General features: G+C 38.1%; 1 protein-coding gene across 1 annotated transcript in view; it reads left to right on the forward strand.

Moving 5' to 3' along the window:
• EYS (eyes shut homolog) overlaps window positions 1–17,250 on the forward strand; it is a 900,402-nt gene that overhangs the window by 870,919 nt on the left and 12,233 nt on the right. The window contains exons 46-47 of the mRNA XM_061989098.1: window positions 1,117–1,291; window positions 5,593–5,765. Of these exons, the coding sequence (XP_061845082.1) occupies window positions 1,117–1,291; window positions 5,593–5,765 (348 nt within the window). The remainder of the gene's footprint in view (window positions 1–1,116; window positions 1,292–5,592; window positions 5,766–17,250) is intronic.

Genomic DNA, 17,250 nt, shown 5'->3' on the forward strand with positions numbered 1-17,250 from the left:
GAGCTTTAAGATCTCCCTCCTCATTCTCTCCTTTCTTCCCAGGCCCAGCTCACTGCTCCCGATATCTCTACCTCCTGCCCCCTCAATGGCTTAGGCATCAGGGAATGGGGGATGTGGTCAGTCTCTCACAGATGGGCTCTACTGCTTCTCTCTTCTTTTCTGTGCTTCAATCTGAAGCTTTGGCTACTCTTTTCTCTTGGGATATCAAGTTATTAGCAAATTAAAAGAATATCAGGGCATAGATCTAGGCACTGCCATTCTGTCACTTCTACAAATTCCTACATGATCCCTGACAAATATTTGGCCTGTGACAAGTATTGTTTCTCCAAACAATTATTTGATGTATTTAGAGACTTAACATACTCTAGGAACCATTTCCCATCAGTAGTCTGGATGCAGCTACACTGTTCTGGAAAGTAATTAAAGTTTGGTAGTGTAATCATGAGTACACCAAGTTACTTGACCTTAGGACCAAGTAACAGGCCCTGGAAGTGTTTATTTCATTATACAATGAACTTTTGAATTATTTTCTGAGATTAAGAGCCTAAAGGAACAGTATGTACCTACTTTAAAATGAAATCATATGCAACATAATCTTTGTGTACCAGGGACTGCAGCATTTAAGAAGAGGAAAATTTGTGTCTTTCCCAAAGAGGATCCTTTTCAGCCTAAGGAAATTCAAGTCTACATTGACTGCCTGCATTATATTAGTCAGTTAGTGGATTCTTGAATATTTTACATTAAACAGATTTCTTAGTTTCCATAAACCTTTTTTTCTGACTTGTTTTTGAACACTTTTGTCTGATATGGATGCATTCCTGTAGGAGCATACAGGTCTAATCACAAAATTGCACCTAGTCACTCCCTTTGAGAAATTACTTCTATTGTGTGAGCTGTCATCAAATGAAGGAACTTACAGTCATCCACTCACTGGTCTAAACAATAAGTAGTCGTATAGCTTTAGCTCATGTGAATGATATGGTTTCACATTCATTGAATGGAGGAATGGTGGAATCTATTCACTGAGGGCTGACACCATCCTGATGTTTGGGGTTTTTTTACTTCCTATATTTCTGTTTTAAATGTCATTCATTTATTTATGTGTTTACTTTTGAGGTTGCATTTTTGATGTTCAATTTCGAACCAGCATGAATCAAGAGTTTAAATCACCAGGGACTCCAGAAGGTCACCCTAATTTCGGTCGCAGTATTGGACAATGTAAAGATTCCCCATGCAGTTTAATAAAATGCAGAAATGGTGGAAAGTGCATGGAAAGTGGTTCTACTGTTTAGTAAGTACTTTTTTTTCAAGTTTTTGTAGACTAGATACGGTAGACTAATCTCTAGACTAATAACTACAGTAATTTAGTGGCTTAATGACAGATATCTCCAGGAGACCATCATCAGGAAGGAAGGAAGAAAGGAAGAAAGGAAGGATAAAATTAGGTTATGACACTTGCTGGATAACTTTTTAAAGAAATCCATGGACTGGTTCTGCTCCACTGAAGTCACTGGCATCCTCCTTATTACAAAACACATGGGAAGAACTAGATGTTTAAGAAAAACTTTTTAAAACTAAGCTTATCTAGCAGAGGACAAGTAATGGAGAGGTTTACTGTCTTAATATGGATCATGTGGCAAAAGCAAGTGACAATTGTTTCCTTGAAATCAGTACTTTCATCTAAGAACCCCTTTCATAAGTAAATCACTGACTGTCCAACATCAGGAAGTTCTGAGACAGTTTAAATCATTAGGAACATCCTTTCTTAACACCTGTGCATCCCTCCTTCCTGATCAGTCTCTTGCTGATACACACAGTTCTCTGTACCTCCAGCTGTGATTTCTGTGGATACTTTCATGACCTTCAAATGCACCTTCCATGTTCACTCTTCATACCATTCTCAAGCGTTCATTCACCATTTACTTTCTAGATCTGCTGGCTGGCCTGCTTATATAAGACCTTCTTAATCTATTTCAAACAAATCAAGTCGTTTTAATAAGAATCTCATGTTAAAATTGTTTGAACTGGGTCAGTTCATCATATAAGCTGTTAACCTGTCTTATCTATGGGATAATAAGTGATGGTGAGGAATGCTGAGCCAGAAGATGAGTCTCGGGTTTTTCATGCCTTATCACTAAGTGTAGAAGTGCCCAGATTGTAAGGCATACAAGAAGGAAGTGCTTTTTTAGTTCCAAATTACTGTTGTGTGTCAGTATTTCCATTGCAGTAAGTCTTGTTTTCAAACACTTTTGTAATGCAAATGTAAAACCTTTTCTGAGCACTTTTGATTTTAAAAGTATCTGTCAGGATTAGTTATTCTTGTTTCCCCTCACGTGCTTCCACATGTGTTCATTTATTTACACATATTTGCATAACTCTTAGAAAGAGAATAGTGGTGATCTAACACATCTAAAGACACTGACTGAAAACACTGCAGACAGCAAGGCAGATAAGAATTAAAAACAGGCTTTGTATTGTGGAGTCTATGTGTATGATTTTTCTTCAAACCAAAAAGGCTCTAAGGTACATGGTGCCTCCACCAGTAAGTTCTAGAGAACCTTTGTAAAACTATGTGTCAGGGTTGAGTGGCAGCTGGTGACCCAGCTGCATTGGAAGATTGACATTCAAGGCAAAATTCTCTTTCATCATTGTAGTTTCAGAATTTGCATTACAGGTTTGTTTAGGGATTGTTTTAAAATTGTCAGGGTGACTTAATTTGGTTTTGGGGGATTAATTGGTTGGTTGGTTGGTTTGTTTTTAATTTGCAGTGACCTACTACTGAATTGCATTCCTCTCCTCCTATTTCAGGACAGCTAGGTCTTCACAGACTATGTATATATGCATACATACAACAGCAATGATCACTTCTCCCTCTCACAAAAGATGTGGAATTTTGCCAAAGAGATGTGGCTGTAGCATGCATTTTTGTCAATGTGTAGTAGCTGGCAATACCATCTCACATTTTCTCAGTGGGAATTTCTTTCTATTTTCAAATCATCCATGTTCCTTTGAAGAGTAGAGTGATTGAGGGAACTGGATTTTAATTCAAATATTTTTCTCCTGAGATGACATTTCACTAGAGGTTTTTGTTGCTGGTTTGAGCTATTTTCATGTCTTGCTTTCAGAAGTATGTGTACTCTTAAGATGCAAATTCAGTTGGTATAGGGATAATGCTTTGATTTAAATAGAAATATACAGCATTACACTTTACATTCTCCTGGCTGACAGCAGGGCACAACTATTATGTTCTAACAAAAGAGAGAGGAAATATTTGAATAATAAAATGAAAAACTTTATGTTCAAGGAACAATAATATCCTCCATAATTTTATTTATGGCACAGAATTGAAAAAAATAGAAAATTACATGTTTGAAATTTGTGTATGATGTGTTATGGCTATTGACAAATTTAAGAAGGATATCCAGAAATCTCCAATAGTTCGGGTAGCATGATGTATCCAATACAAGCCAATATGGATTTGAGATGTCCTACTGTATCTGAGATATTCATGTGATGTTGACAAATGTGACAATTCCTCCTGGAATAGTAGTTAGAAGCCAGATGAGATACCTTAGGGAGTTTCAGATGGCACTAAACATCTACCTGATCTCAACTAGTCTATATCATCAGGTAAATTAATCAGACCTCTAATCTCCATTGAGTATATGCCCATTCTACATGTAGACACCTAAATTCAGGTGTCTGAATTTGCAGAGCTGTAAAATCATTTGTTTGGCTTGACACCACATTTACATTCTATAGGAAGTTGCAGGGCTGAGCATGCAGCGTAGAGCATGATATTTTAAACATGTTGACTGTAAGAATGTTCTTTTTTTTTAGTTTAGGAAACTACATTGCACAGCCAACAAAATATAGAGAAAACTAGACCAGCATGTCAGACCACCTGATGGAAAGGATTGGATATGCTGCCTCTTCCCTTATCCTCTAAAGACTAGGAAATTTTGAACTTCTCAACCCCAGTCCAATTCAAAGTGATAAGCAGAAGAGGTTGCATTCATTCACAGACCTTTGAAACTGTAGGCCATAGCAAAAATGTTCAACTCTGTGCAAATAATTTATAACTCATTTAAAAACTTAACATCCATTACATCCTTAAAGACAAGAATGAAAAGAAATTTAAACAGACATATGCAGCCACAAGCAAGGGAAAGGGGAAGAACCTTTGTGTACGCTGCCTGACAGCAGCAGCTTCAGCTTCAAACACACTGTTTTACAGACCAAGAAGTGGATCATTCTGATTGCACTCGGGGAGTTAAATTACTTCCCCTTCTTGGTAGCTTTCATGCATCAAAGCATAACATTTATAGCTGAGACAGAAAGCGTTCTGATGCTGACTTTGATGAATCGAGGTGCTTTTGCTTTTGCAAGGTCCTGTCCTGTTCTCCCCTTCATTGCAAATAGCTGTTTATCACACTGAAGGGCTTGTTGGCTGTGCTTTGTTTACATGTTGTCTGATCTGAAGGTTTGGAAAAACAGCAGAGTTTCACAGACTCCTCATATCTTGCCCAGAAACAGTGGGCTGATTAATGGAGAAAGTGTAGCTCGGTGAGTTTCAAGACCAAAAAAAAATTAAGATTTTGCACATATGCAAAAAGATACGGAATAGGAATTCAACCAAATATAGGACTTTCATTCTTAGCCTTGAGAGACAATGCTTCCAGGGAAAAATCAACAAGTGCTTTTATTTAAGGGAATTTGGGTTTTTTATAACATATTACTAATATCTAAAAAACAAATAGGTCTAACATCACTGTAACTATTTTAAAATGTTTTAATAAGAAGGGCACTTTTTACATCAATGCCAAGTGCAGTCTGTAAACAACAATTCAGAATTCACACTGATTTTAAATTAACAGGTTAGTGTGAATTTTTGTGTTATATTCTTCTGGCCTGGAATAAAGAAAGACATAAAGAATAGCGGACACTAATAAGTCCAATGATTCAGTCCATTTAGAAAATGTGTTTGTTGCATAGATTTCCAACCATAAATACATAACACTCAGATTGCCATCTCTCTAATGCTCAAATCCACAACCCTCTTCTACGTCAGTCTACCTCATATGTGCCAGTAATAAGAATTTAGCCAATGGGTAAATGAAAGGCAGTTGCTGACAGACTCCTGTTACTAGCTAAAATTTTGAATAGTTAACAGTTGCCTTAGAGTGACATCTGGTTTTACTTTTATTACTGCTTTTCACTGCTTTCCTTTCTCTTTCGGTGTCCATTTTGACACCTCCTAGTTTATGAAGCCAAGTTCTTATTGAATTATTTGTAGAGTAAAACAGAAAAAAAGCCAAAAGCTTTTGGGTATTGTGGGGTTTTTTACAGATGCTAATGTTGTAATGCTGAGATTCAAAATAAACTGTTTCTTACTAAGTACCTTTTTATTTTGCAATTAAAATATCAAAAGTTAAATAAGAAACTTTACTAAACCTTTTTATTAGCCATTTTGGTTTAGATGGCTGCATATAGGTATGTAAACTTTAAAATCTTGCTTACTTTGCTACCAACATGTTTACTTCTTTTGGTAATAATGTTTCAACTTTCCTTTTCTTTACTTTCCCACTGCAGCTGTGACTGCCTGGCTGGATGGAAAGGTGCATATTGCACAGAAACAGTGTCAGTTTGTGAACCTGAGCACAGTCCTCCAAATCTGTGTAAGCAAGGCAGTACCTGTGTGCCTCTGCCTGATGGCTACACATGTCACTGTCCTCTGGGAACAACCGGTACATATTGTGAGCAAGGTAGGTCAAATGGTTAGTGTTCTGTATGAATGCTTATGTGATAATGTCTAGGCCAAAAAACACAGTATTTTGTAATATAGTGGATATAAAAGAAGGACAGAGAGCTGCTGGAGAGAGTTCAGTGCAGGGCCAGAAAGATGTGGGAGTGGAGCATCTCCCTTATGATGAAAGGCTGAGGGAGCTGAGGCTCTTCAGCTTGGAGGAGACTGAGGGGTAATCTCATTAATGTTTACAAATACATAAAGGGCCAGTGTATGGAGGATGAAGTCAGGCTCTTCTCAATGATGTCCAATGATAGGACAAGGGGTAATGGGTATAAGGTGGAACACAAGAAGTTCCAAAGAAATACAAGGACTAATTTCTTCACTGTGAGGGTGATGGAGCACTGGAATGGGCTTGCCAGATGGGTTATGGAGTCTTCTTCTTTGGAGACATTCAAAACCCACTTGGACGAGTTCCTGTGTGACCTACTTTAAGTGTTCCTGGTCTGGCAGGGGAGTTGGACTTGGTGATCTTTTGAGTTCCTTTCCAAATCTTGTGATTCTGTAATTAAATATGACATAGAGACAAAGAGTACAATATAGATTTTATTTGAGAAAGTGGGGCTCCTCTCTGTTAGAAAAATAAAGTCATTTAAAGCTGTGAATTGTTAGATATTGGTTTTTTACTCTGCTTCTTTTTGATACCATCAATTTTTTCAAAACATTCAACCAAATTCAAGGACAGCACAGTATTGTTAGATACCTAGAGGACAGGCAGCATTACTGAGCATTGTTATAGCATTCCGTTCAATTCCCAGCCTCACCCTAATGAAGTACATTGAGAAATACACTAAAGAGCTCAGTAGTACATTTCTGAGTACACTGCAGAAGTAGAAAGCATCTGTGACTTTATCCAGTTTCTGCTGACACTAATGGAGAAGTTCCTGTTGACTTCACCATCTATTGGGTAGAGATGGACTGAGATTGATAATTAAAGATGCAAACATCAATGTAGTAATCTCCAAATGTCAATTCTATCTGGCTTGCTTCCAACATGTCACCCTCAAAGCATGTCCTCACTTTGCAGGTTTTGCTTTCCTTCCCTTCATGTATAGGAATCCTCTGTCTATCTGTCTGTTTTCTACTCTGAGAGATTGCACAAGTAAATATTCAACAATGGGGATACACAGGTGCTACAAGCTCAGGGATGTTTCCTGTAAGTGTTTGAACCACCTCTTTGCGCAAGGAAATGTACTACAGTTCACATCCTATTCCACAGTGTTTAGATTCAAGCTAATATTCTGCAAGCTTATGTTACTACTTCAAGAAGCTCTCTATGTATCTTTTGGAGAACTACAGTTACTGTTAAATAACTCCAAACTGTCTGCCAAGGTCCAGATTCCCTTGTTGTGCCTGCAGTTTCAAGCACAAATCTGACAAACTGAACTGCATTCAATCTAATTTGCAGTCCTTATCCTATAAATGGATAGTTTTAAAATCCCACTGCAGAAGGCACTTGCAATTGGTAGGCTCAAATAAAAGAGAACACAGGTTCTGGAAAGTTGTTAAATTCTTTATCCTGTGCAAGAATGTGCTTGCTTTGCTGCAACAGCTTCTCAGGGCTCTTTATATGAACTTTTCAACTCTGAATCCTCATTTCAAGTGAGTTTTCCAAAAGTAATGCCATCAGGACACTGATACGAGGACATGTGCTGTACGTAAAGTTGGTAATTAATCAGCTAAATGCTCCTGTGTTCTGGTTTCAGAACAGATTTGAATCTTCTTGTAATGGCCACTATTAACAGTACAAATAGCTTATATCTGAGCAACAGAAAACTGTATTTCTTGTAGAATGTCATCCTTTTAGTAATTCCTCCACCTGGTAAACACATTAGAGGGGTTCTTTCTGTTTTATTGAAAAGGTTTCCTTTTGTGAACAGGGACTATGGGTCCTGACCAAAATCTTTGCCCTGCATTTCACCTTACTCTGGCAGAGTAATGAATTATCATGAGATTTTTCAAAGCAGTTTGCACTTCTATTGGATGGCAAATTGCTAAAAAACAGCTGCTTATCAAGATCGAATATCTCATCTCTGGATTGATGGTGGTTATTGGAGCCAAAAGAAAAAGAGACAAAGAGCAATGGACAGCCCAAGAGAGAACAAAGGGAAATTAAATGATGAAGACTAATGAATGTGCAAGGAGAAAGGTAAAAAATGTGAGAAAAAGACAGAAGAGATTTATGAGGCAAAAAAGCAGAGAAGAATAACAAAGAGTAAGAACAAATAGGGCTTTACAAAATAATAGCAAGTGGTAAATACAGTACAATAGAATGAACTGCAAGAAAACAAGTCAGGTGAGGTGAGTAGATGAGGTTGGTGGGGTAGAATCACAGTACTAAGGAAAAGTACTCTGACCACAAATGTTAAGGGTATTTAAACTGCCAATAATCAAGCACAAACTTCCCTGACAAACACTAAAAATATTTGTGGTTCTTTATGAATTATGTATATGAGAGATGAAAGCAGATGCACAGACAAGAACATAGATGTTCTTAAAGAGTAATGTGATGTTTCCTGCTTAGAGCAACAACTCAAATGACCAAGAATGCAATGACTGTCAGCACAGAGATATGGTACATTATGATTAAGCTTTAGAAGTTGGAGCTGCACTAACAATTGTTCAGTAGATGGGAAACTAAGTTAGAACAACAGTAAACCCAGGGAGAGCAAGATCAGTTAAAGAACACAGTTTAAATGGCTCATATGGCCTTCAACTCACAGTGCTTACTCGGTCCACTCTCATGATACTCATTGACAAAGTGAAATACTGAGCAATATTCTCAGTATGTTGCAGTAAGATGGGTATTCAATAACATATTTTAGAGGAAATTACAAGGATCCAATCCACTTGATGAGGAGGGTAGCAGTTTCAATTACCCTGCATTTCCTATTGACTGTACATGATCAATTATTATTCAACAAGTAGTACACAGGTATTTTTTGGTCTGACATTGTGAGAGAAAATATTCCATTATATATTTCAACCTGCCAAAACAAGTGCAAGGACTTACTTTTCTAGAAGAAAGATAAAGAGATTTAGCAGAGGTGACTGAACTGCAGTAGGAAGATGCCTGTGAAATGTAAGACCTGCTTTGGAAAGGCAAGCATCCATAAGGAGCGCTAAGAAAAGAGGAGAGAGTTGGAAATTACACCTGAATGAGTCCAAAGGACAAAGCTTTATCAGGCAAGGTAGAGTAATACATTAATTCCAGAATAATTTAAAGGTTTGCTTCTTGGGCCCATTGTGTTGACTGAACCCATTTATGCTCATAAGACAGGATGGTTCTTCAAGTGTGTTAATTTTCTAAAGAATTTACACTTTCAGAAATAAAAGTGCTTGTAATGAAATGGGAAGGAAATGGAAAATTTATGCAGGAGTCTTTTTTACTTAGTGTTAACATCGCCATCTGGACTCAGACCACTTCTAAGACTGCTTGTGAAATATGAAGCAACAAATAATTCTATTCCACTGGTTTGAGCAGGTCATACCTGTAAATAGTAACACAGCAAAATCAGTCCAAACCCCAAAGTCTACAAATGGCAACCAAACATTGACAAGATCTAGCACAGTGTTAGTTCTTAGTACTTCCCTAACCACAAGGATTCAGAATATGAAGTAAGTAGTTTAGGGTTTGTTAATTTTTCCAGGACAGTAAAAGATGATGTTAATAAAATTTTTTGTTCATTTGACTCAAATTTTTCAACTGAAGTACCAGACAGCTCTAAACTGTCTTATCATTAAGTAAAGCTTCAGCCCAAAGCATCTTATAATTTAGTCTAGTTATTTCATTAACACACAACATTCAAAACCAACAGGAGGTTCCCAGCTCTCAAAACTTTGGCTGAAGAGTTTACTGCATGGCTTTAAACTAGGTAACTAGTTAAACCAGTTTCTAGTTTGTTCCATTTGGCCCAAAGAGTACTTTTGTAATTAGATATCTCAAAGGGTGTCAGAAGAAGGAGAAATCTCTGCTTGTTTCAGCCCTCCTGCAAGACACTCTGCTGGAGAAGAAGCAACAGTCTAAAATCCTTTTGCTGCTTTGTTTGATTTATAGGACATCATTATATATGTTAATACAATGTCTTTTTCATAACTAGTAATTACTGAGAGATGTGAACATTAAAAATACAGACATGTTATCCATAATGACTGTCTGCAATTATATTCTAATCTCTACTCAATTGTATCTCATCAGCTTATTCCTCTTCTAAGAACAGTGTCACTGGTTCAGGCTCAGCAGGCAATGAAGCACCACTCAGTCTTTTGTTCACCCCAACCACACACCCTTACCTTCCTTAAAGAAAGAAAGAACTCTCTTCTTCCAGCTTCTTCTTCTGTGAAGTGGTCGTGGAGTGGGCAAATTAGCTCAGACCCAGAGATAGGTCTGAGTTAGAGCTGGGTTAGAGGAAAGTTTCAATTGACTTCTGACAGCAGATACCATTGCAGCCCCTTCCCTGCTATCAGAAACATCTCCACACAAACCCATAACACTATGTGTGAGGCCAGTATTCCTGTCTCTAGCAGTGGCCAACAGTGAAGGCTTAGACAAAAGTTTAAGACAGCATATATATATATATATATATATATATATATGACGTCTCCCTAAAGCAGTCTTCTAGCATTCTAGATTTTTTTTTTGCCTTACCACTTGTTTTAATTGAATAAATCAAGTCTCTCACCTTGACACAAACAGTATCATTTAAGGCAGTGGAAAACCTGAGCAAAAATAAATTTGAGGTCAATGTAGTTCCTCTGACATTCTGTTAGGCATTGAGAAACATTTACACATAAGCTAGAATTCCTCTAGCTATTAAGCATATGAAATTTATCTCCTACATAACTTATTTGGTTTTGCAGAGGAATGAGGAGGACTTATAATTTAAGATTAGTTGAATGTGAGGTTTCACAGACCTGCTGATTGTCTCATTTTAGGGCATAGCAGTGTAATATTTGGAAGATTCTATAGATGGCAGTATTGGAGAAGAATTGCCATTTGCTAAAATAATAACGTTTTCATCACACTATTTCTTCAAAATTTAAATTATTTAGCAGTTTTCTTTAGCAGAATTACTTTGTGCCACATACTTCCATAAAATCGATTAAAATATCTTTTTTTCACTTCAATGCTTCAGAATGGAATGCTACCGCTCTTTTCACAATAAGTTAAGAAATAGATTTCTTTAACCATGTATTAGTCTCTTAATTCCATAGCTACAAATACTGCCTGGCAACATACAACTCTTCAAGAAATAAATGCAAATTTAAAGGCTTTTCACTGTTCTGTCCTCAATTTAATGAGATACTTATCAGTCAATAAAGCCATTGCTTTGATTAAAAAAGATAGCAACTAATCTTCTTTGGCCGTGTTTATCAGCTCCAGATGACTTTCTAGATACTGTTCTGATGTCAAATTTCGTTATTCTGACACAAAAACACAGCAAAGTTTTGAAAATACCCAATAAACTGACAGAAAAAAAAAAAAAAGTAATGACAACTCTGTAACTATTGAATCCCTCTTCATAGTCATGATGAATCACAGAACATAAGAATGAATGAATAAACAACTGAACAAATGAATGAAAAGTGGAAGAAACTGACTTTTGGAATGATTTTTACTGTAAAGATTTTTTTCTTTCTACATTATCTAGAGCATTACTTGACAGTAATACACAGCAACCACTCAATGCCCCGGGCATTTCAGTACCTATAATAAGCTCACTACCAAAGCCAGGCATGGATTAAACATTTGTAGATTCTGTTTGTATTACATTTTCCTAATTTCTTTGTGATTAAGCATTCGGTTTGACTATCACAATGCAAATAATTGAATCCATATCTGTCATATCCTCAAAGAATATAATAATCATTGAGTGAGCTTATTTTTCATCTATTCTATCATCTAACCTCTTCTAAAAAATTTTTGTTAATGGAAATATTGATTGGCCAGAAGAAACAGAAATAATCCATACTCTGGCTACAATATACATATCTTCAGGGGTGGGACAATTAGGTTCAGGTTTCTGGCCCAACTGATTTACTAGTACTGAGGTTTCTCTCCTTCTCCTGCTACAGTTTGCAGACTCACATGACTTGTTCTTAGGCATACATCTCTTAATAAGTGTTATAATGAAAGACTGAGGTCTGCTGTTCTGGCTTTAGCTAGTAATAGCTGGTTTAGACTGTGAAAAAAACAGAGATCTCTTTAGAGATTTAGCCATTTACTGCTAGCTGCTGCTTCTTAGCTAATTAGCCCTCTAATTAGCAAATCGTAGAGATCACAGCTCCACTGCAAGAAAATCAAACAGAGCTATAGAATTCACTTACAAAATTGCAATCCTCTCTTTCAATATTGTCCAGAATAATGATTGCCTCAATCTCTCCTCTTCAGAGACAGCAAGGATTACCAATGGCTGCAGGTCTGGAAAAATTACAAGGTTTACAAGTATGTTATTTAGCCATTATACTCTAGTGGTGTTAATAATCAGTAATTCTGCTTACATGCTTTTCCTCTTACTGCACTAAAAATAGAAGTCGAACTATGCTCTTCTTTTTGCTACACAGTTAATAAATTATGCTGAAACAGTTGATAAGTTATGAAAAGTTATCTCTTCGAAGATTAAATAAAAAGTGATAATTCAACAGAAAAACACATCTCCATTTAGGTAAGATTGAATTTTTTTTTTTTTCATTTTTTCTAAATATTTGCACAGAAAAAGAGAAGCAATGTCCTTGCTACATCAGTAATCCCTGAGCTACAACTGTAAGCACATTGCATCTTAAGGTCAAGATTTTCATGCAGTTGCATTTGTCATTGTTTTCCAAAATGAAAAAAAAAAAAAAAAAGTAACTGGTGGAGCTGCTCACTCTCTCTCTATGGAGGGATGAAACCACTGACAATTTCTAAGTGTGGAGTTTAAAGCTTTCAGGCATGTGTTTTTTGCACTGTAAGTGCCAGGGCCATGAGTGTATCGTCTCACTGCCTCTTGAGGGGGTTTATGCTTGGTCTCAGAGCCAACCTAGAGATGGGGCTAGCATCTGGCCTCAAGGGCAGTTCTGCCAAGAAGACCCAGCAGCAGCTTCCTCCTGTATTGCTTCAGGAGCAACTTTTAGAGGCTCCTGCCCTTGTTTCCTCACTGAACTACACAGCAGCAGCATCACATCTATGCCTCGCCTGGCCATTTTGGTATGGACCTCGACTCTGAACTGCAGGCTGACTTTTAACAGTGTCTCATCACCTGCCTAGTGATCTGCCTCTGGAGCTGACCTGACAGTTCCCCCTGGGCTGTGTTGTTTACCTCACTCTGGGTAGGGCCCTTGCTTGAGAGGCTTTTGTACTGCCAGCCATGTGACATTGCTCCTGCGCCCTGCCTCTCATCTCTCTGCCCTCACTGCTCCCTGATAGTAAGCCTGGCTTCTAACACCACCAGAAGGAAACAAATACTGAAACAAAATGATGCTTGTGGTCAGGACAGTAGATAACTTTACAGAGCTCTATGAAAAAAATCTTGTTTGATATGTTTAATTGCAAAAAAGATTTGAGAGAAGAAAAGCAAAGTGATATAGTTAGTATCACAGACTGATGCGTTCAACCAAACCAATTTCTGTTAATTTGGCCCTGTAACTATTATGAAACACTGCCAGAGGTCTTGTCAAACTTAAAGTGAACAAAACTCACTGCTCTAGGCTTGCCATTGAGCCACCCATCTCCTCACAGAGAGCTATCAGACTGATCACACACGATTTGACCTTGTCACCATCTTGTCCTTTATGTGCTTAGATATCGTGTCAAGAAGGTTTTACTCCACAACAATTCCCAAGTGAGGTGAAGCTGACTAGCCTATAGATCCCTGCAACATCCTTCTTTTCTTTGTTGGAAGCAAGATGTTTTGTTGATGTTTTGCCTTCTTCCAGTTGTCAGGAACTATCTATAATGGCCATGAGGTTTCAGAGCTTACTGATAGTGAGCAGCCTCATGGTGATACAGGCCGTGTCCCTCAGCACTCAAGGATGCATCTTGGCTGGTTCCTTGCCCACTTGTACCTCTGTTTAGCTGATGTGTTCCCAAATTCTTCATCTGTCATAGATAATGTTTCACTTCCTCAAGCTCAGCCACTCAGCTCAAGGATGTGAAAGGTTTGATCAGGTTTGATCAGGTTTTACCAAGTAAAAACTGAGCCAAAGAAGATTTTCAGTATTTTGGCTTTTTCCATGTCTTTTGATACTAGGTCCCCACTCTTTTGACAAGTGGTCTCAACATTTTCTTCAACCATCCAGTTGGAAGCTCTTCTTGTTTCCCTTCATATCCTTTTCCAGTTTCAACCCCTGCTGAGTTTTGATTCCTAACTCGGTCCATTCAGCCTAGCCATTGGCTCTGTATTGCTGCTGAATAGCCCATCCCTGCTTCCACAGCCTCTATGCTTCCTTCTTGGACTCTGAGCGAGTTTTTTGTGTTGCCTGTTTCACTTTTTCTACTGCAAGTTTACCTGACATGTTGAATTAGAAAATGTGCCCGCTGAAAGTTCTGAGGCAACAAGCTGCTTGAAGAAACTATCAAAATGTAGTGCCATCAAAATGTAGACACAGACATGTGCAAGCACTTCTGCTTCAGTGGTGGGAATTGAGCTGCAAAAATAAGCTAGAAAGCTTTGTTCATAACAACAGTTGAATGCAATATGTGTGCATTACAGGGTGGTCAAATGAGGACACCAGGAGGAACCTGAAAGGTGTTAATGTGTAGTAGAGTGAAAGAAAAGCACACTTCAGCAATAATTCTTGCAGGAATCTTGTGTTCCCATAGCTTAACCAGTCTAAAGGGATTTAGATTTTCTCTTGGTATCCTGTAGGAATGCCTAGCTTCATCAGACACTAGTACTCAGCTTAGAAAAGTGAGTCATTAATCAGATACAGAACGAAAATGTTTGCTTAAATGCCTGTTGTGCTTACAATGCACCACACAGGGCTGAGTGCTCTAGTGAGTAATGTAGAACAGCACAAGTCCTAAAAATTTAGCTATTGAATTGGCAAAGGCACCCATTCAGCCCATTTGTTTTAACAATAAGTTTCTCTGTAGTAAGCATATGTAACATGGGAACTGGAAATTTGCCTGAGCTTCATATTTTCTTGGGAGGGGAGGTGTGTTTCCAAGAAAAGAACAGTAAACTACCTCGGCATTAGACATGACATATTAGTTTTGTATATGCCTGCCATAAAAGCAAATTGAAAAGCTTAAATTGTCTTATTCTTCACCTTAAATGTTTGCCTATCTACAGATGTCATTTAGGAAAAGTTAAATTTTATATTGATCATCTCTGAACACTGCAGTAGAGTTAAAGCATCCGCACCCCCTGTAGCTACTGCTACTGCATTGTGGCAAAATATGTTGCTTTCTGATATTTGCTAAGGTATACTTATTGGGAATAAAGCTACTGTTTTAGTAAAAATGGAATAAAATATTTGCATCTTGAGAGTCTCAGAATGAAGTATATTCAATATTTTATATGATATCGGTAAATCAGGATAATGCTTCCTTTCTAATGTATTCTGACATTTGCTGCTGAAGATGTGGGTGTTACTTTTTAATATTCTGTTTGTAACATAAAGCCATAGATTTAATTCGTTCTGTGAGTGATGCTATAAAATCATCTTTTTTCATCCTTGTTCTCTCTTTCTGCTCCAAAGCTTTTTATCACAGCAATCTTCCTTTCAAATACCTTCCAGTGATATGCAATGTAGCATTTCAATCCTGCCACAGCTGAATGTTTCATACTACCCATTGTCCCTGCTTCCTTCATAAGCAGTAAAGAATTGACCACACTGACAAAGTGAAACTGAATCTGACAGGAAGACAAATGCTTCATTGTACACATCACCTGGTACTTTCAGGTGCCCCCCCTGTACACTTCACCTTTTAAGCAGTAACGTATTTTAATACAAGATTGACCACTGTGGCACAGTTCCTCCGTATGTAAGTCTCATTGTGCAAAAATTAGCTAAGCAAACAATGACTTCTAAGTGAGGCATAAACCAAAAATGTCTATGTACAAAAGTCATTCTTATTTCTGATTTTAAAATCTGAAGACATCAGTAGAGGGACTAAATCTGTAACTACTAATGGAAAACATCGTCTCTTAGCTACTGAAAAAAAATACGAGAACCTAAAAACCCATATGAACATTAAGTATGGTTTTGTCTTTTCTACCTGATAGTGTTTGCAAGTTTTACTGATCCATTTAGCAGCTTTTATTACTATTTATCTTCCAGGGTAATTGCTACTCTCAAAACTGCTTTTACTTCTGTCAGCTTTTAAGTACAGATGCTGGGAACTTCACGTTTCTCATGTTGTGTAATATACTGCTACAGACACTACCCAGCCTTGGTATGAAAACAGCTATTAGGATGCTTAGGATAGGAGTAATTTATTAATGGAATGTGCTTGTGTAAGAATATATACATAGGCTGAATAACAGCTCATCAGAAGCCTGATTCTGATCATTCAAGCATTTCATAAATCCATTATAATTTAAATTCCAGACATTAAAACTTCCATTTAGGCTTACTGAGAATTTGTGAGGTTAAATCCATGCACCTTCCTCAGAAGTATTAACTGTAATCTAGTGATGAGATGACAGAGCCCAGAGGATGGTGATCAATGGCACAGAGTCAAGTAGGAGGCCTGTGGCCAGTGGAGTTCCACAGGGATCGGTTCTGGGGCCGGTCTTGTTCAACATCTTCATCAATGATCTGGATGAGGGGACAGAGTGTACCCTGATGCAAGTTCCCTGATGACACCAAACTGGGAGGACTGGCTGATTCCCCAGAAGGCTGTGCTGCCATTCAGAGGGATCTCGACCTGCTTGAGAGTTGGGCAGAGAGGAACCTCATGAGGTTCAACAAGGAGAAGTGCAAAGTCCTGCATCTGGGAAGGAACAACCCCACGCACCAGTATAGGCTGGGGATCGAACTACTGAAGAGTAGCTCTGCAGAGAGAGACCTGGGAGTGTTGGTTGATAATAAACTAAATATGAGTCAGTAATGTTCCCTCACTGGCCAAGAAGACCAATGACATCCTGAGATGCATCAAGAAGAGTGTGGCCAGCAGGTCGAGGGAGGTTCTTCTCCACTCATACTCTGCCCTGGTGAGGCCTCATCTGGAGTCCTGTGTCCAGTTCTGGGCTCCTCAGCTCAAGAGGGACAGGGAAGTGTTGGAGACAGTCCAGCGCAGGGCCACCAAGATGATCAAGGGTATAGAACATCTTTCATACAAGGAAAGGCTGCGGGAACTGGGGCTGTTTAGTCTGGAGAAGAGGAGATTGAGGGGTGATCTTATTAACATTTATAAATATCTAAAGGGTGGATGTCAGGAGGTTGGGACATCTCTCTTTTCTATAGTAGCTAGCAACAGGACAAGGCGTAATGGGATGAAGCTGGAACACAAAAAGTTC

The sequence above is a fragment of the Colius striatus genome, chromosome 2, assembly GCF_028858725.1.
Source record: "Colius striatus isolate bColStr4 chromosome 2, bColStr4.1.hap1, whole genome shotgun sequence".
NCBI classification, from domain to species: Eukaryota; Metazoa; Chordata; class Aves; order Coliiformes; family Coliidae; genus Colius; species Colius striatus.